The sequence below is a fragment of the Phyllobates terribilis genome, unplaced genomic scaffold, assembly GCF_046119375.1.
Source record: "Phyllobates terribilis strain yellow unplaced genomic scaffold, ASM4611937v1 Scaffold_3__8_contigs__length_932513732, whole genome shotgun sequence".
Lineage (NCBI taxonomy): Eukaryota > Metazoa > Chordata > Amphibia > Anura > Dendrobatidae > Phyllobates > Phyllobates terribilis.
In genome coordinates, this window is record NW_027362763.1 from 923,060,070 (window position 1) to 923,085,719 (window position 25,650).

At 43.0% G+C, this 25,650-nt stretch overlaps 1 protein-coding gene across 3 annotated transcripts in view; it reads left to right on the forward strand.

Moving 5' to 3' along the window:
- Positions 1 to 25,650, forward strand: part of LOC141257809 (dihydroxyacetone phosphate acyltransferase-like) — a 181,831-nt gene that overhangs the window by 94,222 nt on the left and 61,959 nt on the right. For 2 of the 3 annotated variants that reach the window (XM_073672813.1, XM_073672811.1), the window contains 4 exons: positions 11,190 to 11,265; positions 24,344 to 24,495; positions 24,577 to 24,713; positions 24,893 to 25,116. In XM_073672813.1, coding sequence (XP_073528914.1) covers positions 11,190 to 11,265; positions 24,344 to 24,495; positions 24,577 to 24,713; positions 24,893 to 25,116 — 589 coding nt within the window. The remainder of the gene's footprint in view (positions 1 to 11,189; positions 11,266 to 24,343; positions 24,496 to 24,576; positions 24,714 to 24,892; positions 25,117 to 25,650) is intronic. The other variant, XM_073672812.1, reaches the window with a different exon arrangement.

Sequence of the window (25,650 nt, forward strand, 5' to 3'; positions counted from 1 at the left end):
TGCCTCTCTTAAGTGATGTGTGCCTTCATGTCCTGTGCCAGGAATGCTCCAGTCAGAGACTGAAGTAGCATTTTTAATGAATTTGACAGGCGGGCGTGGATACTCCCCTGCTCTTCTCCAGCTCCCTCCCTTTCTGCAGAGCAGAGTCAAACTGACGAAAAAACTCTAAAAGTTGCAAGATTTTTGTGCAACTCCCCTTTTATGACCCTATAGTGTTACTTTTCTGTTGTAAACTCTTGATGAATTGGCCCCATTCTTGTTTTCTATTCTGTTTTTATTTTCTTGTTGTAGATTGTGCAATTATCTATACATGACTATAATTGCAGCCATGAGGTCTAAGCGCTGCCTATGTGCAAGTAGCGAGAGGCCAATCAATAAACAAAATCCAGATTATGAGAAGCCAGAAGGGTACTGCTCAGTGGACAATTCTTACCACATCTTCTCTGTAAGGGGAATTTATCATGAGAAGAATTTTCAATGTTAGTTTTGCTTGACACTACATTTCCATTAAAATAGCAAAAATGGAATATGGCATCTATAAGTAAAATCTTCAAGCTTTATTAGATCACATTAAAAGCAGACACCACCATGGTGGTGTTGGGTTAAAACATGCTGCCATTCTAAGGTGTTCCTGGCATTGCCGCCCTTATCTATAGAGTATGGCAAAGTACTGTGATATATCCTATTTAAAGGTTGCACTCCCGACCATACAGAACAAGAAGGTAGGAAATCATTACAGATATAAAACATATAACTTATATTGCAATATCATAATAAATACAGATTAAATAAGGAAAGAAGGAATAAATAAACATTGTATCATTTCTATAATTCATGCCCTTTGGCATTTTGGTGTCTAATCTAATAATTCAAAAGGCTTGTCTAAGAATGAAAGAAGCCTTATGGATTAGACACAAATTGTCCCTACATTTCATGGCCTTCCCAAAACCCATGAAGGGATCTTTTCTCCGCCCCTTCGCTCCATCACATTAGGAATAGGTTTCTTAACGAAAGTTTGAGTACCTGGCTTGACCGCCTCTTCTATTAAGAACGCCAGGTTTCCTTAAGGATAGCTCCTCAGTACTTAGAATTGTTAACGGTATCACATGGTCTGAGCAAAACTCTTTCGTGATGTGCGATATTGTCAGTCTTTATTCCTTAGTAGAAAAATGGGGGAAAAACCAGTTCACCCTCCCGCAGCTTCAATTAGTCTAGGAGCCCGCAATCAACGCCCTCAGGTCCAATAATGTAGAAGAAGTTGATCCAGCTCACCAGACGTCAAATAATTAAAACTTGAAGTTTAATTGATCCAATATTAAAACCAAAAAACATCTGACATAGGTGCATATATATGAACAGTCCAAAATCCATATATGGAAAGAGGGGAAACCTGGGATAAAGTGCTAATTACCAGACGCGTTTCAAATAACATATGTTCTTAGACTTGGTTTAGATATCCTCAATAAATATAGTTCCTTTGATCTAGAACTAAATGAATTGATTCTCAAGGCCATCAGCTATCTTCTCAAGCATAATTTCTTTACATTTAATTCAGCATTTTTTTATGCAGATTAAGGTAGCACAGATGAGCTCACAGTTATCCCTTTCGTTGTCTTGGTGGGAGAAGTTTTTTTATTTTTTCGGACTCCAGTCCTTTCCACAAATATGTGACGTGGTATGGTTGACAATTTTTTTCTCATTTTTTTCTCATTTGGTCTGGTGTCTTGACAGCAGTGCCCCATTTCTTTAACTATTTGATCAACAATGAAATGAATCTAAAATTTATTTTTTTCAGGTCCGGATGCTAAAACAAACTTTTTAGATGTAAGGCTATGTGCCCACGATGCAGAAATGCTCCGGATTTTTCCGGAGCGTTTCTGCATCTCCCTGGCAGAAAAAAACGTTTTTCCTGCCAGGGACAAGCGGAAGTGACGCGTTCTTCACATGCATTACCGCATGCGGGTTGTCAAGCGCTTTCCAAGCGATTTTAGCATCACTTGGAAAGTGCTTGACAACTTGGTCACACTATATAAATCCATGCAACCGGCATGGATTTATATAGTGTGACCGTAAAAGAATGGTAAAAAATAAAAAATGAATATTATACTTACCTTCTGATGGCCTCCGGTGTCCTTACCCGATCCGTCCTGACTTGCCAGCAGCTCGTGATGGTCTAAAAGGACCTGCCATGATGTCATTTAGTCATGTGACGGGTCACACGACCGCTGACGTCACATGACTAAATGACGTAATTGCAGGTCTTTTTTGACCATCGCGAGCTGCCGGCAAGCCAGGAAGCATCACTATGGAGACCGGGGGCCATCAGAAGGTAACTATAATGTATATTTTTTATTTTATTCTTTTTTTTACAGGTTCTATGGTACCCAGGTCTGGAGGAGAGTCTCCTCTCCTCCAAACCTGGGTACCATCCGCACATTGAACCGCATGATATCCGCATGATATCCACATGTGCATATATAGTGATGCGGATGTCATGCTGACGAATGCAAGTCAATGGCAGCGAAAATGCCGCAATTCCGCTAAATAATTGGTAGTGCTGCGGATTTTTCCGCAATGATGATCCGCAGCGGAAATTTCCGCAGCATGTGCACAGCACATGCGGATTATCATTGGGGAACATGGCAGACCTTCCACCAAGTGTTTTTTAAGCGTTTCTGCAGGGGAATTGCCTAAAAAACGCATAGTGGGCACACAGCCTAACACTAGAAGGCAACTTCAAAATTGGAAAAATCAATTGCTCTGTCTACCACAAACCTGTCATTGGCAGCTCTACATTATATGCCTACATATGTCACTCTGCCCATACTGTTAACTCGATTCCTTATGGTGAATTCATTAGAGCTAAAAGAATTTTGTCTGATGAAAAAACCTTCCTCAAAGAAAGCCAAATTATGAAAGGGAGATAGCAAATTAGAGGATATAAATAAAGAAATATACTGTAGATAAAACATTTAGAAAAATAAAACAGCTCTAGAAATCATGTTCTATGACCAAAAAAAGATTGCAACATTAATAGTAACAACGTGGTCACCTTTAGTACTCTATATAGTTTACAATACAACAACATAAAAAATATAATTTCTAAATACATCCCCATTTTATATCAAGATGACACTTTCAATGCTATTTTGGCCAATGGCTACAGGTATGTGGCCAGAAGAAGACTTTCTCTTGGTAACATACTCTCACCAAGCATTTATCAGATAAAAGTAACAATCATACTTGGCTATCAGTTAAAGTTTTTTTTCAAGTGTGCTGGTAATAAGTGCAATATGTGTAAATATACCAAAAAAGCACAAAAAAAATCAATGACATGTGGACTATTAATTAATTAATTAATTAATTAATTAATTGTAACACTCAATATGTCATCTACTGTATTTTTTGTGGCATCTGCAACATGAAATATATAGGATGTACCAGCCTTAAATTTAAAAAAAGGATTTCAAAACATATATACAAATATATAATATATAATACAAAGTATCAATAATCAAAACAGAACATATTCTGCTGCAGTTAAACACTTTTTGGATGTGCATAACTGAGAAATGGATGTTTTTTCTTTTTTTTGGCATTGAAAGGGTCAGTTCACCAATAAGCGGAAAGGACTGGCAAAAAAAACCCTCCTTCTAAGAGAAGCCTTTTGGATTATTAGATCAGACACTAAAATGCTAAAGGGCATGAATTATAGAAACTTTTTTAATTTTGTTTCAAAATAGCCAAATGAGGGCTTGATTGACACCGTTCATATTATTTGCAACGTACTGAAACTTGAAAAAAAATCCCAAGTGCATGGTGGAAATGGTGAAAGAAAAACATAAATTCTGCCTTTGTTGTTTGGATTTTGTTTTTACATGTATGGTAACATGACCTAGCAACATTCTTTTCTATGTCAGTATGATTCTGGTGGTGCTTAAAGGGATTGTCCTGTCTAACATGAAAAGCCTGCAGTCACTCTGTATGACTGTGTGCTTGTGAATCCTCCCAGTGCATTGTGCGCTGCAATGATTTGCTGTTGTCTTCCCCACGAACAGCAGTCAAGTATGTGATATACATACTTCCCGGCAGAATCCGGCACTTGTATTGAGCAAGGCCGTTCCCACTAGATGGGTCCAGCCCGGCAGTATGCATATGTAATACCTGACCGTCATTCCTGAGGCAGACATCGAGAATCCTCGCCGTGCACAGTGTGTGCGCTGGGATGATTCACAAATCTGCAGTTACACAGAGTGACTGCAGACTTTTCACTTTGGACCTGACAACCCATTTAACTTTTATATTTATTTTAGAGGTGAATAATTTTTGGGAAATTGGTAAAAAATAGAAAATGTTTGTCTTCATTTTCATGACTCGTTACTTTATTTTTCCATTGATAAACTTATGTCAGGGCTTGTGTTTTGAATGGGGAGCTTGCACTTTTTTTAGAGAGCTAGAGAGACTGAAAAACAGCAAACCCAGTCTTGACATTTTTTGCACTTTCCAGTTTTTACGGTATGGGTTGATTATCGTAATTATATATTTTGCTAGATTGGACTTTTACAGATGCAGTAAGACTACATATGTTTATTTTTTTATTAATTTGTAAGATGAGGGTTCCCATTTTTATATCTTTTTTATATTTTCTAAAACTTTTTTTTCATTTTTCACTTTGTTTTTTAGTCCTCTTAGGGACTTGAATCTTGGGTGATTTGAGCGCTTGTTCTATACACTGCAATACAAAAATATTGGAGCACATAGAGAAAGTTACATTTTTGTAGGGCAGTCAGACTGTTAGAACCTTGCTCTTAGGTTTTTTTTCCTTTGCTGGTCACATGACCTTGTTGGCCTATTTAATCCTGCTCCGCCCTTCTGGCTTTGCTGGACTTCATTGTATATCTACTTTCTAGCTAGCCTGTGCTCTGTATCTAACTCTGTTTGTTTGCTTGATCTACGGACCTCTATGTTCTATATATGTTGTTTGTTCGTCTGTCTGCTACTATTTCTGTTAGGAGGTGTCCATTTTCCTCCCAGTCCTTAGTACTTGTAGGGATTCCTTCCCCACATCTATAGGTCTCCGTACAGACTAGCTTAGGACTTTAGCAGGTCTGATCGCAGGATCAGGTCCCCTGTTACATCGTAGGGATTCAGCTGAGTTCTATCGTAGGGACAGATCTCCTCTCTTTCCTTAGCTCTGGTAGCAGAACATAACAGTAAGTCCAGCCAGCAAATTCTCTAAGGAAAGATTTTTCTGTTCCATCATGGTGTCGGTTCAGGATTTGGCTCATCGCCTGCAGGGACTCTCTCTGGAGGTGGCCGAGCTCCGTCAGCACGTGAGTAGCTGTCCTGGAGCACATTTCTTGGAGCCTAAGGTATGTTTGCCGGATTTATTTTTTGTTGAACACCGAGAATTTTTTTCATTTAAAAATGCTTGCTTATTGTATTTTCGTTTGAGACCTAAGTCCTCTGGGGATGAATCCCAGCGCGTAGGGTTCATAATGTCACTTTTGCGCAAAGAGCCTCAGGAGTGGGCCTTTTCTTTGCAACCTAGTGATACATGCTTCAGATCAGTGGATAGTTTTTTTTCTGCTTTGGGACTATTATATGATGATCCTGACCGTGTCGCATCAGCTGAGACTGAGTTGAGACGTTTAAAACAGGGATCAGGTAATGTGGAAAAATATTGTACTCATTTCCGTCGTTGGTCTACTCAAACAGGGTGGAACGATTCTGCTCTGAAAAGTCTATTTCTTGCTGGGCTCAGTGAAAGGGTTAAAGACCTGCTAATTGCTTATCCTACACCTGAAGATTTGCAACAGGCTATGCAATTAGCTATACGGGTGGATAGAAGACTGCGTGCAAGGGTTAATGAGAGCAAATCCTCTGCTATGTCAGTTTCTGGTTATGAGAATGTGTGTACTAACAGTGGTGAACCGATGGAGATTGGATCGGTGGCACCTCGCTCTCAAGAAAAAGACCGTCGATTTTTTGAAGGCTTGTGTTTCTATTGCGGAAAATCTGGTCATTTGATTAAAGGCTGTGAGCTTCGTATGAAGAAAGAAAAAAAAATGGTCAGTCATGCCCGTATTGCCTGTTTAAATTCCAAGGGTGTATTTTTAGCTGCTTCCACGATTGCTCAGGAAAAATTAATGGAATTTCGGGTGTTTGTCGATTGTGGGTCTACTCTGAATGTAATTGATGGGGGATTCGTGGAAAGACTCAATTTAAAACCTGAACCTTTATCATCCCCCATTGCTGTGGTTTCTGTGGATGGTTCCCCTTTGAAGAATATTACTCTCAAGGTCTGTGAATTTCCTCTCACTATTAATGGTGTTCACCATGAGAAATTGGATTTGGTAGTGTTGAATAACTTGCCTTCTCCAGTAATATTGGGATTGCCCTGGTTAAAATTTCACAATCCTGTACTGGATTGGTCTACCAGTGAAATTAAATCCTGGAGCCATAAATGTTATGACAAGTGTTGTAACGGGCGTATTGCAGCTTTGGATAGGGGAGAATTGCCTGTTCCTATTCAGGATTTTTGGAGAGTTTTTTCTGAGAAGGAATCGCAGGTTTTGCCTCCCCATAGAGACTATGATTGTTCTATTGAATTTGTCCCTGGAGCGACTCTTCCTAAAAGTCGTTTATTTAACCTTACTATTCCTGAGAGGAAGACTTTGGAGGAATACATACAGTCAAGTTTGGCCGCCGGTCACATTAGGCCCTCTAAGTCTCCTGTGGCGGTTGGATTTTTTTTTGTAAAAAAAAAGGACGGCGGTTTACGTCCTTGTCTGGATTTTCGTGAGATTAACAAAATTACTGTACGCAATCCTTACCCACTGCCATTGATTCCTGATCTGTTTAACCAGTTAATGGGGGCCAAGTGGTTCTCTAAAATTGACCTTAAGGGGGCATGCAATCTGTTGCGCATGAAGGAGGGTGACGAATGGAAGACTGCTTTTAACACTCCTGTGGGTCATTTTGAGAATCTGGTTATGCCTTTTGGTCTTACTAATGCTCCTGCATTTTTTCAGAATCTGATTAATGACATCCTTAGACCTTTGATCGGTAAAAATGTGGTTGTGTATTTGGATGACATTTTGATTTATTCGCCGAATCTGGAGTCTCATTGGCGGAGCGTGCGTGAGGTATTACAGTTATTAATGGACAATTCGATTTTTGCTAAGCTGGAGAAATGTGAGTTCGCTGTACAGAGAATTAGTTTTTTGGGCTACATTATCTCCAGCAAAGGTTTTGAGATGGATCCGGTTAAGGTTCAGGCTGTGCAGGAATGGCCTAGGCCTATTGGTTTGAAATCGATACAGAGGTTTTTGGGTTTCGCCAATTACTATAGAAAATTCATAAAAAATTTTTCTAGTATTGTCAAACCTCTGACTGATCTCACCAGGAAAGGTGCTGATGCGGTTCAGTGGTCTTCTGAGGCCATTGAAGCTTTTGTGTATCTCAAGGAGAGGTTCACCTCTGCTCCCATCCTTATGCAGCCTGATGTTACTAGGCCGTTTTTGGTTGAGGTTGATGCTTCCTCTGTGGGGGTTGGCGCAGTATTGTCTCAGGATAACGGGGATGGATTACATCCCTGTGCCTTTTTTTCAAAAAAATTTTCGGAGACTGAACTGAATTACGATATTGGTAATCGGGAATTATTGGCTATTAAACTCGCATTTGAACACTGGCGCCACTTCTTGGAAGGTGCGGAATTTCCCGTTCAGGTTCTTACGGATCATAAAAATCTGATATATCTTGATGCTGCCAAGCGCCTGAATGCCCGTCAGGCTAGGTGGGCACTGTTTTTCTCGCGGTTTAATTTCTCCGTTACTTACATCCCTGGTACTAAGAATGTTAAGGCGGATGCCTTGTCTCGCAGTTTTTCTCCCATAGTCGGTGCTGAGAAAGAGGAGAACATTTTACAAGAAGGTGTTGTGATAGCTGCTTTGGACTCCGTTTTGGAAAATGAGATTCTTAAAGCACAAGAGAATGCCCCTTCTAACACTCCTCATGGGAGGTTGTTTGTGCCTGGGACCTTTAGGAGAGATTTGTTTGTTGAGTGTCACGAATCTCGGTTGGCAGGTCATCCCGGAATCTCTGAGACCAAGAGACTGGTGGGTCGCAGTTTTTGGTGGCCTGGATGGCAGAAGGAAGTCATTAAGTGGGTGCGTCAATGTACTATATGTGCTAGATCTAAGTCACATACTCCTGCTGCGGGGTTGCTTTGTCCTTTGGAGGTTCCCAGTGCTCCTTGGACACATTTGGCTATGGACTTTATAACTGACCTTCCCCCCTCTGAGGGTTTTACTGTCATCTGGGTGGTCGTGGACCGTTTTAGCAAGATGTGTCACTTGGTTCCTTTCGTCAAACTGCCCTGCGCTAAAACTCTCGCTAAGGCCTTTGTCAAGGAAATTGTCAGACTTCATGGCGTTCCTACTGACATTGTTTCTGATAGGGGTCCTCAGTTCGTGGCTCGTTTTTGGCGTGCCTTTTGTGATAGGTTGGGAGTTCATTTGTCGTTCTCGTCCGGATATCATCCTGAATCTAATGGCCAGACAGAAAGGAAAAACCAGGATGTTGAGCAGTTCTTGCGTTGTTTTGTGGCAGACAATCAAGAGGGGTGGTCTGAGTTTCTGCCACTTGCTGAATTTGCTCTGAACAATCATACATCTTTTTCTGCTGGTTGTTCGCCTTTTTTTTGTTGTTCTGGGAGACATCCGTCGTTTGGGTCGTTCTCCAAGTTGGGATCTGCCGTGCCTGAGGAGGAGAATTTTTCCGGTGATTTGGAGAGAGTTTGGACGGATGTGCGTGGTAATCTTCAGGAGACCAACAGAAAATCTAAAGACTACTTTGATAGGAAACGACAGGAGGTTTTGTTCGCTGTTGGTGACATGGTTTGGTTGTCCTCTAGGAATCTGCGGTTGAGGATTCCTTCAAAGAAATTGGGTCCCAAGTTTGTAGGGCCCTTTAAGGTGCTTCAGGTTGTCAACCAATCTGCTGTTAGGTTGGAGGTTCCTACCTCCTGGAGAATTAATCCGGTATTTCATGTCTCTCTGTTGAAAAAAGCTGTTGTATCGGATTGTGACGCCTCTGCCTCTGTTCCTCCGGTGGTGGAGGACGGGGAATATGAAATTTCTCGCATCCTTAACTCTAGACGGTTTAGAGGTAGTTTGCAGTATCTTGTGGCCTGGAAAGGTTTCGGTCCCGAGGATAACTCTTGGGTGAGGTCGGATGATGTTTCCGCGTCCAGACTTATCAGAGCGTTTCACAGGAGATTTCCTGATAAGCCTGGTCCTAGGGGATCCGGAGGATCCTCTTAGAAGGGGGGGTACTGTTAGAACCTTGCTCTTAGGTTTTTTTTCCTTTGCTGGTCACATGACCTTGTTGGCCTATTTAATCCTGCTCCGCCCTTCTGGCTTTGCTGGACTTCATTGTATATCTACTTTCTAGCTAGCCTGTGCTCTGTATCTAACTCTGTTTGTTTGCTTGGTCTACGGACCTCTGTGTTCTATATATGTTGTTTGTTCGTCTGTCTGCTACTATTTCTGTTAGGAGGTGTCCATTTTCCTCCCAGTCCTTAGTACTTGTAGGGATTCCTTCCCCACATCTATAGGTCTCCGTACAGACTAGCTTAGGACTTTAGCAGGTCTGATCGCAGGATCAGGTCCCCTGTTACATCGTAGGGATTCAGCTGAGTTCTATCGTAGGGACAGATCTCCTCTCTTTCCTTAGCTCTGGTAGCAGAACATAACACAGACGGCCATATAAACCGAACCAAGATCATACCGCAATGCATGGACTAACTGGCTGCTCTCCCTTCCCAAGCGTGACGACTTCATATATTTCTATGCAGCTGCCATGCATGGGTCGGGAGAGCCGCCGGCCACTCTAAGCACTCTGGTTCGATCTCCGTACAATATATAGGGCCGTCTGAAAGCACCCTTATGAAAACCAGCCACCAGCTGGGCCTCTCAGGAGGACCATGATGGCAGCCATGGGGGCCTTCAGCAGCTCTGCAGTTGCAATTCCATTGGCAATCAGTCTATTTAGGCTTTTTTTGGCATAAGAGCTTTGCTAATTTTCCCCTGTTTCTGTGAAACAACCATATGAGTTGTATCGAGGAAGCCTCAGTGTTTCCTGCTGCATATGGTTAGCAGCACTGATCTTTTCATGGGGTCTGCTGACAATTTGAATATCCCCAAGAAACAATGATTACCATCTTGTAATAACTGTATGCTGATCAAACTCCTCAAAGTTATCAAGCACCCTATGTCAAAGTATTGTGTGATGAATCTGTTTAAACAACTTGTTCAAGAAAGTATTTAAAGAAAATCTATGAGCACGTAAATACTTTCCGATAAAATAATAATAAATAATAATTAAGGTGCAGCTTTTTTTTTTTAAAAAAAGACCTTTTTTGGTTCAGACCTTTTTCTGTTATTCCACCTGAAAATTTATGAATAAAATGACAAATGGACAATAACATTTATCTGGTTAAATAGAATGTGGCTGCATACAGTCTGACACTGTTAACACTGATTAGAATTTGGTGAGACACTGCATTGATAAGGAGAAAGATAGCAGATTGTAATAGATTATGTGTTCATTTAATTTTAATACTAAGGTTTAAGGGTCATGCAGACATCTGTGGATGGACTACAATACATGGACTAGTCGCGGGTCTTCGCCTGGAGCAGGACAGCTTCATATAGTTCTGTAAGGCTGTTATGCTTGGGTCTGGAGACCGGCGGCCTGTCCGTGCATTGCGGTCCGTCATCAGACTGAGATCCACGGATGTCTGCATCAGCCGTTAAACAGTTATTCTCATCTCAGAGAATCCATAAATATCTGATACGTGTGGATCCCAAAGATAGGACAAGCATCAGTATCAATAATAGGACTATTTTCCAAACATCCTTAGAAGTGAATGGAGAGAACTACGCACGCGCTGCCATCTCTCCATTCACAGCGGCAAAAAAGTGTTCTATTTTGAGATGGATGTGAGTCCTAGAAATTGGTTCTCCCACCTACCAGACATTTATGGCATTGTATAGAGACATTCCCTGAGTGTCTAAGATGGGAATACCCATTTAAGTAATGGAATCACTATTAAGTATCGTACAGAAAATATATAAAAATGTGAAAGTCTATGTAAGTAGTAGAATATATACTGTTTTTTACAGAATGGATATGCACCAGTTGAGTTTTTCATTGAAGGTCAGAGGAGCAGATCAGGCAAGACAATACACCCAAGGCTTGGTATGTACAACTGACCATTGAGATTCTACATTTTTTCATAATTTAAGCTCCTGCAACAAAACACTAGGGCTGCAAAGTCATTAAGGCATTCCTTTCATATTCCAATGTTAAAGAAGCACTCCCATTGATGTTTTTATCCTCTTAATATATTGCAATCATATTATACAGCTCTGTGTGCTTACTATTGCTCATTTTGTCTTTCTACCCAGTAATTTTTTCCTTTACTCTGCTCAGTGTAGAAACAGGAAGTCTCTTGTCCCTGCATTTATCATTCCCCTCTTCAGCTCCTGACCCAGCTGCTCTCTCCACCCCCTGCCAGGGACTTTTGCAGTGACTCATGACTCATACAGAGAAAATTTACCTCCTGTTTCTACATAGATCTTAGAAGGATTCAGCAAGTCAGTTTTTAATCATGTGATATAATAGATATAAAGCAAGACAGAAGGTTAGCTGGGTAGAAAGGCAAAATGAGCAATTGTAAGTACACAGTACTATATAATATGAGTGCAATATATTAAGAGGATAAGCAATTTGACAGGAGTGCTTCTTTAGCGAGTTATATGCAGGCATGAGATGCACCAAATTCATTAAAAGGCACAAGCCACTTAAGGAATTTCACTATGACATGGAGTAACATTTCCGCAAGAAATGCCAGCACTTTTGAATAATTTAACAGACGGGTTTGGCCACATCTAGCCTTCCGAGCTCCACCAATCTTTGTGCATGTTGCTGAAACAAGCGTGAAAACGCCAAAAGTCACAATATTTTTGCACAACTCTGCATTACACAAAAAGTTTATGACTAGTCAACGTGTTTTATGCCAGTTTTCTGATAAATTGGGGCCTAGATGTGCTTAAATATGTCATTAACATCATAGACATTTGGTCCTAGAACCAGACCTGCAGAAGGGGTTTTCCAGACTCTTTTAAGTCATTTTTGTTTAATCAAATTGATCTAAACAACCCCTTTAATGTAATGCATAATTTAACGTAATGAGCATATTACATAATCTGTACATAGAAAAGTTAAAATTAATTTGCAGCTGTTTTGGCCACAATATTTTTTTTAAGGGCTCGTTCAAAAGATACGTTTTTTGCCGTATTTTTATTGCAAATTTTTCAAGGGTAAAGTCGCTGCAGTTTACAGTACCAGCACAATGAATCACATTTCGTGAACTCTCAAGCACATGCGGCATATTTTTTCATTGCAGATTTGAAGTAGTTTAAAATCTGCAGCATGTCAATTCTTTCAGTGTTTTTGCAGCTTTTTTCACCCACTCAGGTGAATTGGCAGAAAAAAGCATTAAACACATGCAAAATATGAGGTAAAAACACGCTTAATTTACAGAACATTTTTCCTGCCGACACCCTTTTGGTCCAGAAATTTCTGATGCAAATACCATATTTTTCGGACCATAAGACGCACCTAGGTTTTAGAGGAGAAAAATAGAAAATAAATGTAAGCAAAAAATGTGGTCATGATGCACAGTTAAGGAGGAGGGGGTCTGCTGCTGACACTGTTATCTGGTATGTATGCCCCTCCCTTCCTATTATACATGGCCTCCATCCCCATCCTGGTATGCATGGCACCCCTCCATCCTGCTATGCATGGCACCCCTGTTCTCCATCCTAGTATGCATGGCACCCCTGATCTCCATCCTGGTATGCATGGCACCCCTCATCCCCATCCTGGTATACATGGCACCCCTCATGCTGGTATGCATGGCACCCCTGATCTCCATGCAGGTATGCAAGGCACCCCTCATCCTAATATGCATGGCACCCCTCATCCTTATCCTGGTATGCATGGCACCCCTCATCCCTATCCTGATATGCAAGGCCCCCCTCATCCTCATCCTGGTATGCAAGGCACCCCTCATCCTGGTATGCCTGGCACCCCTCATCCTGGTATGCATGGCCCCCTCATTTCTCTTCCTGGTATGCATGGCTCCTCATCCCTATCCTGGTATGCATGGCACCCCTCATCCCTATCCTGGTATGCATGGCACCCCTCATCCCTATCCTGGTATGCATGGCACCCCTCTTCCTGGTATGCATGGCACCCCTCATCCCTATCCTGGTATGCATTGCACCCCTCATCCTGATATGCATGACTCCCTCATCCCTCTTCCTGCTATGCATGGCCCCTTCATCCCTATCCTGGTATGCCTTGCACCCCTCATCCTGGTATGCATGACCCCCTCATCCCTCTTCCTGCTATGCATGGCCCCCTCATCCCTATCCTGGTATGCGTGGCACCCCTCATCCTGGTATGCATGGCACCCCTCATCCCTCTTTCTGCTATGCATGGCCCCCTCATCCCTCTTCCTGGTATGCATGGTCCCCCTCATCCTTCATCCTGGTATGCATGGCCCCCCTCATCCTGGTATACATGGCGCCCCTAATCCCCATCACATTGCACACAAAAAAAATAAACACTTCTACTCACCTTTCTTCCCTCTGCTCCAGCACTGCGGCCTGCTCTGCTGCCATGACACTTACCTGTTATGTTCTGCAACTTAGAACTAAGGAATAGGAGGGAAAAGCTGTCCCTGCACTGAGACTCAGCTTTACCCTACGCTGGGATGTGTGCCCTATTCCTTATGAATAGCCCCACCGAAACTCCTGCACTGAACTCAAACGAAGACCTGTAGGAAAGGGAAAGGGGTCACTAAAAGATCTAAGGACTGGGAGCAAAAGCAGGAGACCTCCTAACAGAAAAGTTAGTTGCAGAAACGAAAATTAAAGGAAACAAAACTGGTGGAACAAGAAGTCCCAGGATAATAATAGTCCAAAGCAAGAAGAACTAAACCAGGCTACTTAGCCAGAGCACGAGGGTTACATCACTGATGTCCAGCAGGGAATGGGGGCCAGGTGCTGGGTAATAAAGAGTGCAGAGATCACGTGACCAAGAAACCCAGCACCAGAGGAAAAGACTAGAGGCCAACAAACCACAACAAGATGGCCGATAGTAAAACAACATAGATTCTAACATTACCTCACTGTGTGAGCCGCGTATGACATCTCTGCCATGCGACCTCACAAGGTGAGATGAGCTGCCGGAATAGTCACTGCTCCCTACGCCGGGACTATGGACGTGGGGAGCAGTAACTAATAGCCGGCACACAGTGTAGCTGCAGCGTGGCTTCCTGCTGTGGCCGGGCGATCGCCCAGCCACAGCAGGAAGCCGCGTCGTGGCTACATTGTGTGCCGGCTATTAAAGAGAATGAATATTCAGTGGGCGTGGGGAGCACTGACTATTCATTTTCTTTAGCAGCGGGCACAGTGTAGGCTGCAGCAGGTGGCTCCTGCCTCCTGTGCCCCGCTCCTCCGCCGCTGTCGCTCACCCCGCACTCCCCACCAGCCACAGTATACACCATATATGTATATACAATATATACACCACATTCGGACTATAAGACGCACCACCCACTTTCCTCCAAAATTTTGGAGGAAAAAGTGCATCTTATAGTCCAAAAAATACGGTACTCATTTTGTGCACATACCCTAACTGCTGCAATCCAAGAGCAATTATGTATTCAATTTTGTTAGTAGCACCTGTTGTAATTTTTATACATGTAATTTTATTGTAAGGGATTAAAACAATTTAGGGTTTTATTTCTATGACGTTCTCCATGTGGTATAAATTACACGTTAGAGGGAAACTGTCATAAAAAGAAAAGGTACCGTATTTTTCAGACCATAAGACACACTTTTTTTCCCCAATATTTGAGAGGAAAATGGGGGGTGCGTCTTATGGTCTGAACGTTACCTGCGGTGGTGGTGAAGTGGTATCGCAGGGCCCTCCAGGAACGCGGTGGTGGTAGCGGCGGTGGCGTCAGCGGCAGCAGAGGTGAGGCAGAGTGGTTGGGGCCGGGACCTGTACCTGGCCGGTACTGGGGCTGGGGCCGGTGTCGGGCTGTGAGCGACGTCGGACGGCGAAGCAGAGCGACCTGCGCAGGTTTTCGGTCTGTGCGGCCATCTTCCTAGAGCTGTGATCTACAGGAAAATGGCGCATGCACAGACCGGTAGCTCCGGCGGCCATTTTCCTGTAGATCACAGCTCTAGGAAGATGGCCGCTCACACTGGAAACCTGCGCAGGCCACTTTGCTTTGCTCACAGCCCGGCACCAGCCGCAGCCCGGTACAGGCCCAGTCCGAGGCCACGGCCACGGCCTCAGCCCCAGCCAGAGGCCTCAGCCCCAACCAAAGGCCTCGGCCCCAGCCAGAGCCCCCTGCCCCAGCCAGAGGCCTCAGCCCCAGTCAGATGCCTCGGCCTCAGCCCCAGCCAGAGGCCTCAGACCCAGCCACAGGCCCCAGCACAGGCCCCGGCCCGGCATAGGCTCCACAGCATCTGACCTCTTCTGCTGCAGCTGCCGACTTTCTGAGGGACCCTGCCTCCTGTGACCCTCGCTCCACTGCCCCCCAGGTAAGATACCATACCTATTCAGACTATAAGATGGACCCCCATCTTATAAAAAATATTTTTTTTCTATTTTCCACCCTAAAATTTGGGGCGCGTCTTATGGTCCGGTGTGTCTTATAGTCAGAAAAAATACGGTATTTACACTGCTAATCGCAGATAAATACCAATTTATTATTATTATTTATTATTATAGCGCCATTTATTCCATGGCGCTTTACATGTGATAGGGATATACATAGCAAAAACATTTACATAATTTTAACAAAACGAGTCAGTGACTGGTACAGGAGGAGAGAATACCCTGCCCGCGAGGACTCACATTCTACAAGGGATGGGTGAGGATACAGTAGGTGGGGGTAGAGGAGGTCATGCAGTAATGTGGTGGGGTGGTGGTTACTGCAGGTTGTAGGCTTGTCGGAAGAGGTAGGTCTTCAGGTTTCTTTTGAAGGCTTCCATGGTAGGCGAGAGTCTGATGTGTTGGGGTAGAGAGTTCCAGAGTAGGGGGGATGCGCGGGACAAATCTTGTATGCGATTGTGGGAAGAGGAGATAAGAGGGGAGTAGAGAAGGAAATCTTGTGAGAATCGGAGGTTGCATGCAGGTAAGTACCAGGAGACTAGATCACAGATGTATGGAGGAGACAGGTTGTGGATGGCTTTGTATGCCATGGTTAGGGTTTTGAACTTGAGTCTCTGGGCAATGGGGAGCCGGTGAAGGGATTGACAGAGGGAAGAGGCCGGGGAATAGCGGGGGGACAGGTGGATTAGTCAAGCAGCAGAGTTTAGGATGTATTGGAGGGGCGCAAGATTGTTGGAAGGGAGGCCACAGAGCAGGAGGTTGCAGTAGTCGAGGCGGGAGATGATGAGGGCATGCACTAGTGGTTTTGCAGAGTCTTTGCTGAGGAATGCACGGATCCGGGAGATATTTTTGAGTTGGAGTAGGCAGGAAGTGGCAAGGGCTTGGATATGTGGTTTGAAAGAGAGATCAGAGTCCAGGGTTACCCCAAGGCAGCGAGCTTGTGGGACTGGGGAGAGTGAACAGCCATTGACGTTGATGGATATGTCAGATGGGGGATATGAATGAGAGGGTGGAAAAATGATGAACTCTGTTTTATCCATGTTGAGTTTTAGAAATCTGGCAGAGAAGAAGGATGAGATGGCGGACAGACATTGTGGGACTTTGGTTAGTAGGGAGGAGATATCGGGTCCAGAGAGGTAGATCTGTGTGTCGTCAGCATAGAGATGATACTGAAAGCCGTGAGATTCCATGAGCTGCCCCAGGCCGAAGGTGTAGATGGAGAAGAGCAGAGGTCCTAGAACTGAACCTTGGGGGACACCGACAGATAGGGGGCGAGATGAGGAGGTGGTGCATGAGTGGGAGACTCTGAATGTCCTGTCTGTTAAGTATGAGGAGATCCAAGATAGGGCCAAGTCCGTGATGCCAAGAGATGAGAGAATCTGTAGTTAGAGGGAATGGTCGACTGTGTCGAAGGCAGACGACCGGTCCAGTATGAGGAGGATGGAGGAGTGTCGCTTGGATTTGGCGGTTAGTAGGTCGTTGGTTACTTTGGTCAGGGCAGTTTCAGTCGAGTGATGCGGTTGGAAGCCAGATTGTAGGCGGTCGAAGTGGGAACAGGAGGAGAGGTGGGAGGACAGTTCAAGGTGGACATGTTGTTCTAGTAGTTTTGAGGCATAGGGGAGAAGTGATATGGAGCGGTAGCTAGTCAGAGAGGATGGGTCAAGGGAGGGCTTTTTGAGGATGGGTGTGATTGAGGCATGTTTGAAAAATGAGGTGAAGACACCGGTTGTTAGTGACTGGTTTAAGAGGTGGGTTCGGGTTGGGATGAAGACTGTGGTAAGGTTAGGGATGGATGGGATTGGGTCAAGTTCGCAGGTGGTGAGGTGTGATTTGGAGAGTAAAGAGGAGACTTGACCTTCTGTAATGGTGGAGAAGTGGGGTTTGGAGGAGAAAGGTTGAGTAGATATGAGGAGGGGTTTGTGCGGACTTTAGGCAAAAGCTTTGTCTGATGATGTCAATCTTCTGCTTGAAGAATGAGGCAAAGTCTTCGGCTGAGATGAGAGAAGAGGTGCTGGGGGACGAAGGAGAGAATTGAAAGTGTTAAATAGCTGTTTAGGGTTGTGAGACAGGGAGGATATGAGAGATGAGAAGTAGGTTTGTTTTGCTGTAGTGAGTGTGGACTTGAAAATAGTGAGGGATTGTTTGAATGCGATGAAGTGCTCAATGGAGTGAGACCTTTTCCATCTACACTCCGCAACCCTGGAGGCCCGTCGCAGTTCTTTAGTAAGTTTGGTGTGCCAGGGTTGCCTGTTGATTGTGCGAGCTTTGGTATGTGTGAGAGGGGTGATCAAGTTGAGAGTTGCAGCTATTGTGGTGTTATATAAAGCCGCAGCAACATCTGCATGGTGTAAGGAATACCAATTTAAATATATATGACTGTGTTATGGATTGAGTTATGGACCAGATAAATCAAAATTCAAAATCACAGAAGGACGTTCCTCTGTGTAGATAAATTATCTAGTAAGTAGCTGTTACTGTGTACTTCCTCATTAACAAATAGGTGCTACAGCAAAGATGAACATAATTGCCTCTTAAATTAAAAACGGCTCACAGAAAAGGACATGAATTCGAAAAACATCACAGAAAAGAAAAAGGCCTTACCAACACCAGGTCAGCTTACCAAAGCACAAGCAGGATTCAGCAGACCACCATGATAAAGGCGGGGGCAAGCACAGGTGCAAAATACTGATGCGTCAGCCACTCACAAACCTACCAATTAATGGAGGGGGTGGCTGTGTAGTATTACACATGCACACAAATGGAGCTTGCATAGGACACCAGTCACACAGATAGGTGTGATGCAGTGTCTGGCTTATAGCCTAATAATGACGCCCATAATTTTAAATCAATCGGGCTGTCCAGCACTATATACGTGCACCCCACAAGACAGATGCCCCTATTCACCCAACCAACACTAAAGGGCCTGGCTGCACACTGCAAAAAAATAAAAAATGTGCAATAAAAAGATGAAAAATAATATATAAGATAAATACATTACATGAAGTAGTGGTTGATATTTTGGCCAAAATACGCAAGCTCGCAACTCGCTTCAGGGGTCCTCTTACTTGCGCGTGCACAACTATGCAACTATTAATGACGCCCATAATTTTAAATCAAGCGGACTGTCCAGCACTCTATACGTGCACCCCACAAGACAGGTGCCCCAATTCACCCAACCAACACTAAATTGCCTCTTAAGCGGAATGGGCCAGCAACATCACATGGCAGAAATGGAAATGTCATATTTTTCCTGCTATGTTTAGAATAATTCAATGTCCAAACAATGCATGGATATACAGTATCTGTGTTCGGGGAACCTAATTGCTTCTCTGGCTGCAAGTGCAGTGGTCTTAAAGCGTGGGAAACCATGAAAATGTATCAACTTGAATTATGGATATATCATAGTCAACTTTGGTGTGTCTAGGATGGTTATAGTAAACTCAGAAATATGGCGGTCATATTACTCCACTAAGAGGTTCCTGTGGGAAAATATGATATAAATTAGAATCATGTTTTTGCACCCACCTTTCTGTGCATATAATTAGCCATCCTTCTCTCACCTGACCTGGAGTAGGAGTGAGGGTTGTGGATGAGAACCTTTATAATATCTCATCCAGAAAAACTTATTGTCGGACCCAGGTTTTTCTGGGCCCCGGGTGAAAGAGTCTCAGTGGGCCCCTTTAACACATACCACGATTCATGATGCAGAGATACCGCAGAGAAATATATATATATATATAGTACAATGCAAAGATTTCACTTCTTACATTACATGAGTGATATCTACTGTAAATTCCACAATAGCTCAGAAACCGGTGAATCGCTCCACACAGAATAGTGGCCCCCATATAAGGCTCCATACGGAATACTGGCCCCCATATAACGCTTCATACGGAATACTGGCCCCCATATAAGGCCCCATAAGGAATACTGGCCCCCATATAAGGCCCCATACGGAATACTGGCCCCCATATAAGGCTCCATGCGGAATACTGACCCCCATATAAGGTTCCATGCGGAATACTGACCCCCATATAAGGCTCCATGCGGAATACTGGCCCCCATATAAGGCTCCATACGGAATACTGGCCCCCATATAAGGCTCCATACGGAATACTGGCCCCCATATAAGGCTCCATACGGAATACTGGCCCCCATATAAGGCTCCATACGGAATACTGGCCCCCATATAAGGCTCCATACGGAATACTGGCCCCCATATAAGGTTCCATGCGGAATACTGACCCCCATATAAGGTTCCATGCGGAATACTGACCCCCATATAAGGCTCCATGCGGAATACTGGCTCCCATATAAGGCTCCATACGGAATACTGGCCCCCATATAAGGCTCCATACGGAATACTGGCCCCCATACGGAATACTGGCCCCCATATAAGGCTCCATACGGAATACTGGCCCCCATATAAGGCTCCATACGGAATACTGGCCCCCATATAAGGCTCCATACGGAATACTGGCCCCCATATAAGGCTCCATACGGAATACTGGCCCCCATACGGAATACTGGCCCCCATATAACGCTCCATACAGGATACCGGTCCCCACATAATGCCCCATACAGGCTGTTACCCCCCACATAATGCCCCATACAGGCTGCCCCCCCCCCCCTTTATAATGCCCCATGCAGGCTGTTCCCCACCTTATAATGCCCCATGCAGGCTGTCACCCCTCCTCTTTATAATGCCCCATGCAGGATGTCACCCCTCCTCTTTATAATGCCCCATGCAGGATGTCCCCCCCCCTCTTTATAATGCCCCATGCAGGCTGTTCCCCACCTTATAATGCCCCATGCAGGCTGTTCCCCACCTTATAATGCCCCATGCAGGCTGTCACCCCTCCTCTTTATAATGCCCCATGCAGGATGTCCCCCCCTCTCTTTATAATGCCCCATGCAGGATGCCCCCCGCCCTTCTCTTTATACTGCCCCATGCCTCCATACATTAAAAAAAAAAAATCAAATACTCACCTCCCTTCTCCTCACCTGCTGCCCGCTGCCTGCTGCCCGCTGCTCGGGTCCGAACTCCAGCGTTGTCGGCGTCTTCCCGCTCAGCGCTCCCTGTGACGGCTTAGGGGAGGGCGCGGTGTAAAGACGTCACCGCGCCCTCTGACCTGAGACGTCACAGGGAGCGCAGAGCAGGAAGACAGCTGATCTGCGGAGGCATGGGGAGAGGTAAGTATCCGCCTGCCGGGGCCCTGAGCAAGCGGCGGAGAAGGGCGGGCGCTGACACCGCTCTCCTCCGCCCATAGCCCAGCGGGGTGCGCGACCGCCAGTGGGCCCCTCTGCCTGCTCAGGGCCCCGGCATTTGCCCGGGTGCGCCGGGTGCTGACGCCGGCCCTGGTCGGACCCAGGAGGCACAACATGCCTTTTAGATCTGTACAAATTTCTGCTGTGATCTCCTCTGCACCGAATCAATCACAGATTTCTTTATTTATCCCTTTTGGTTTTATACTTTTTTGCCTTTAATTCTTTTTTTTATTTCACTTGCTCTTTGACTCACATCCTGCTCCAAAATGAGCCTGTTGGGAAGGATATCAGTCAAGGAGCAAGGAGACGATTACAGTCACACATGCACGCTACTGCTTCCTTCAATTTGGGGGATTCAACTCCCAGTGGTCATATCCCGAGCAATCATTCATTTATCACTTATCCTGTAGATTTGTAGATTTTGCTCTGCTTTGCTTTGATAAAACTATTCAAGCTGGATGCTATGCGATTTAGAATTCTATATATTAGATGCCAAAAAATTATTACAGCAACTAGAATTTGGGAATTTCCATGAACTCTGCATTTCGAGTCATTACGGCTACTCAATACAGGCCTGCATGTAAAGGCTTTGTTGGACTGCTTTTCAATAAAGACATTGTTCCCTAGAAGCAATGTCTCTAGTGGAGTCCCTTGGAGGATGATCTTTTTTGCTGGTTGACTCAGAATCTGTTATATCATTTCTTGTGGAAACATATAATCTATATGGCGGTATCATAGAAACTTTATGGACCTTTATGGCTTACCTTTAACTCCTAGCAGCCGAAACCTGTTTTCACCTTCCTGACCATGCAGAAGTTTTCAAATCCGACCAGTGTCAGTTTATGTGGTAAAAACTCTGGATTGTTTCAATAATGCCCAGTGATTTTGATCATTGTTTTGTTTTTGTGACACATTGTACTTCACGATAGTGGTAAGTTTAGATCTATATGGTTTGCATTCATTGATGGAAATTTGATGATGTACAAAAAATTATATTGTGGTACAGTGCTTTACAGAAATTTTTTGTACTGTTACAGGAGAATGTTCCAGGCTCTGTCGGTGATGACAAGACACTTCTGACAAGGAGATTCCTTAAGTTTGGTGGTTGTTTGTAAGAGAACACTACCCAGAAAAACCACTTCTTATATACAAACAACCACCAAACTTAAGGAATCCCCTTGTTGTCAGGAGTGTCCTCTCATCACCATCAGAGCCTGACACAATGCTGTGTAACAGTAAAAAATGCAGAACTTGTACCCAGATATTAGCAACAAATACAGTCCGCATAACCAACACAAAACATGATTGTAAAATAATGGATTTCTTCTCATGTATATACTTCAATGTGGTATATATGATACAGTGTACAAGTTGTCTTGGGGTTAACTATATTTTTGGAAACTAAGTAAAAACTACAAATGAGGATAAACCTACACAGGCATACTATAAGGAATGAGCTGGACTCAAATGTGAGAAAACATTTCTTTACCAGGGTACTGTATGACTGATTTAAAAACCTTAATATAGATTGGTCTCTTTAAGAATGACAGAAAGTAAAATCTGTGAATTCAAGCTTATAAGGATGTTCTGGTCATTGACAAAAGGACTCAATCTAACACCTGGATTTATGACTCACTACATGGACACACTTAACACCTCCACTAGACTGACTCCTGATTACCAAACTATCACTCCCTCTACCTCTCCATTTGTATCAAAAACTTTAATTTGTATTACGGTACCTTCTTATCGAAAAATAACCCCATCCACCCGATTCACAAATGTCCTGTTCTGACAACTCTTAAATGTTGGGCTCTTAATTCAGTCATTCATTTGTAAACCCGCCTGATGAAGGAGCATCTGTGCTTTGAAAGCTTGCAAATATATTTTTGGGGTTAGTCAGTAAAGGTATCATTCCTAGAATACTTTTGTCTTTTTTGGCATAAAAGTATTTACATGGAAATTTGATGAAAATTTAGAAAACTGCATTTTTAAAAATGTTAAATTTTATGCCCTCAAAACAGATAGTCATACCACACAAAATAGTTAATAATAACACCATTTACCCCATGTCTATTTCATGTCAGCATCATCTTTGAAACCAAATTTTTAGAAGGTTTATCAGCAATATTTTTTTTTTTCAACCAAATTTACAAAACCTCCTGTTTGTTTTAGGAACCACATCATATTTGAAGTGACTTTGAGGTGCTTAAGTGTAATAAAACACCAAAATGAATACCATTTTAAAAAGCGCACCCCTCAAAGTAATCAAAACCGCATTCAAGAAGTTTGTTAACCCCTTAGCTGCTTCACAAGAATTAAAGCAACATGGAAGGAAAAAATTAAAAATACCTTTCTTTTCTTTACACAGAAATGTTGATTTAGTCCCAGCTAGGAGCCATTTTGATCTGATCTCCTCCAAGAGATGTCCAAGTGACAAAGACAAATGTACAAAGGGTGGCACTCAAGTGAAAACAAATAATGAAGGTGTTTCTACTGTAATATTAGCTGGACATTTGACAAGCAATTAAAAAATTCCCCAACCCAGAGCCCTGGAAAAGGGTGTGTTCTCAGAAATAATAAAAAGGTGAAATGCATTGTAAATGTACACACTCCTAGGGCTACCACTCGTAAGGCACTTGTGCTCTCAAACTTACCCAGTGCACCGTACCCAGTTTTCATAATGTACCTTTCTACTAATGCGGCCTAGGCCAAAGCTGCCTTTTCAAACGATGCAACACTTGATCTTAGCCAAAAGGCCAAGAAGCGATAGAAGGATGCATTGAGACTATGCCATATATACATCACATAGGATACACTGAGTCTGCTGAATATATATCACATGGGATTCACTCAGACTGTTGCATAGACATCACATACAATACACTGAGACTCTACTATAAACATATACAGTATAATCATGTACAGTACAGACCAAAAGTTTGGACACACCTTCTCATTTAAAGATTTTCTGTATTTTCATGACTAGAGAATGCCAAGAGTGTGCAAAGCAGTCATCAAAGCAAAAGGTGGCTACTTTGAAGAACCTAGAATATAAGACATATTTTCAGTTGTTTCACACTTTTTTGTTAAGTATATAATTCCACATGTGTTAATTCATAGTTTTGATGCCTTCAGTGTGAATGTACAATTTTCAGTCATGAAAATACAGAAAAATCTTTAAATGAGAAGGTGTGTCCAAACTTTTGGTCTGTACTGTATACGAAACTTGGCAATATAATGAAGTTAAACATGCTTAAACACAGAAATGTAGAATTACACAGATAAATAATTTATTGTTTGATTTTAGGCCTATTGAATGTTGTATCTGAACCATTTTTCAGAGGAGAAGTTTATGATACTTATCTGGTCCCTATCAGTATTAGCTATGAGAAAATCTTAGAAGAGTCTTTCTATGCGCAAGAGCTTCTTGGAGCGCAGAAATCCAAAGAATCTACTTCAGTAAGATACAGTTCAGTGCTTGATAAGACCAATGTATAAAAAAAAATCAGTTCTTATGTTTTTCTACCATTTCCCTTGCAGGGCTTAATTAAAGCCAGAAAAATACTGAATGACAATTTTGGAAATATTCACATTTACATTGGACGACCAATATCACTGCGATCAATGGCCTCTGAAAGAATAAATCGTTCTAAATGCAATCTAACATACAGGTTTATGTATGCAATATAACTATTGTAACCATTGTATGTAATCTAGCTATAACAATCTAACAGTCTAAATACAATTTAACACACAGGTTTATGTATGAATCTCAATAGGCGGAGCTGGCATATTCAACGGGCAACTTATATATATTATGGATTTTTCACACTGAACAATACGTTTTATATTACAGACATAGTCTTCAGAGACCATCAGAGCATATTCAGAAGTTCATTTCTGACATGGCATACAAAGTAGAACTTCACCAAATAGCCAACATGGTGCTTAGCCCTGGAGATCTGATAGCGACTATTTTGCTCCAGAATCTGCCTGTATTAAACTACAATCTGTTAGTTGAAAAGATACCTTGGCTCAGGAAGTTAACAGAGGATTTTGGAGGTGTTTTAGATTGGCCAGGTATGAATTATTAATACAAAATCATGTAAATATACAGTCCTGAAAAATAATACACCTTCATTATTTCTTCTGTTTTTGGCATTATTGTCACACTTAAAGGGAATTTGTCACCAGTTGTGATGGACGAGCACTAAAATGCTCAGGGGCTCATTACTCGAGTCGAGCAAATCGTAATGCTCTGGTGCCCGAGTAACGAGTATAATGGAAGTCAATTGGAAATTCAAGCATTTTTCCGCCGCCATTCTCCCCCGGAGGTCTGGAGGGGGTCTAATGATTGGTTAAATCAATGGAAAAAGTGCTGAAATGGCATGGGAACAGCATGGGGAAGACCCCTGGAAGCATCTCTGAATCCCAGGTCGCTGCTGGGAACAATGTTGTCAGAGTATTACTCCACTTTTACGGACTGACAACAAAACATACCAAACCAAAGATAAAATGGATTTTACTATAAAGAATGTTAAGAAACATACTTTCCAGGATAATGACTTGATTATAGGGCAAAATAAATAAGAGAAAAAAATGTTCCTCCACACA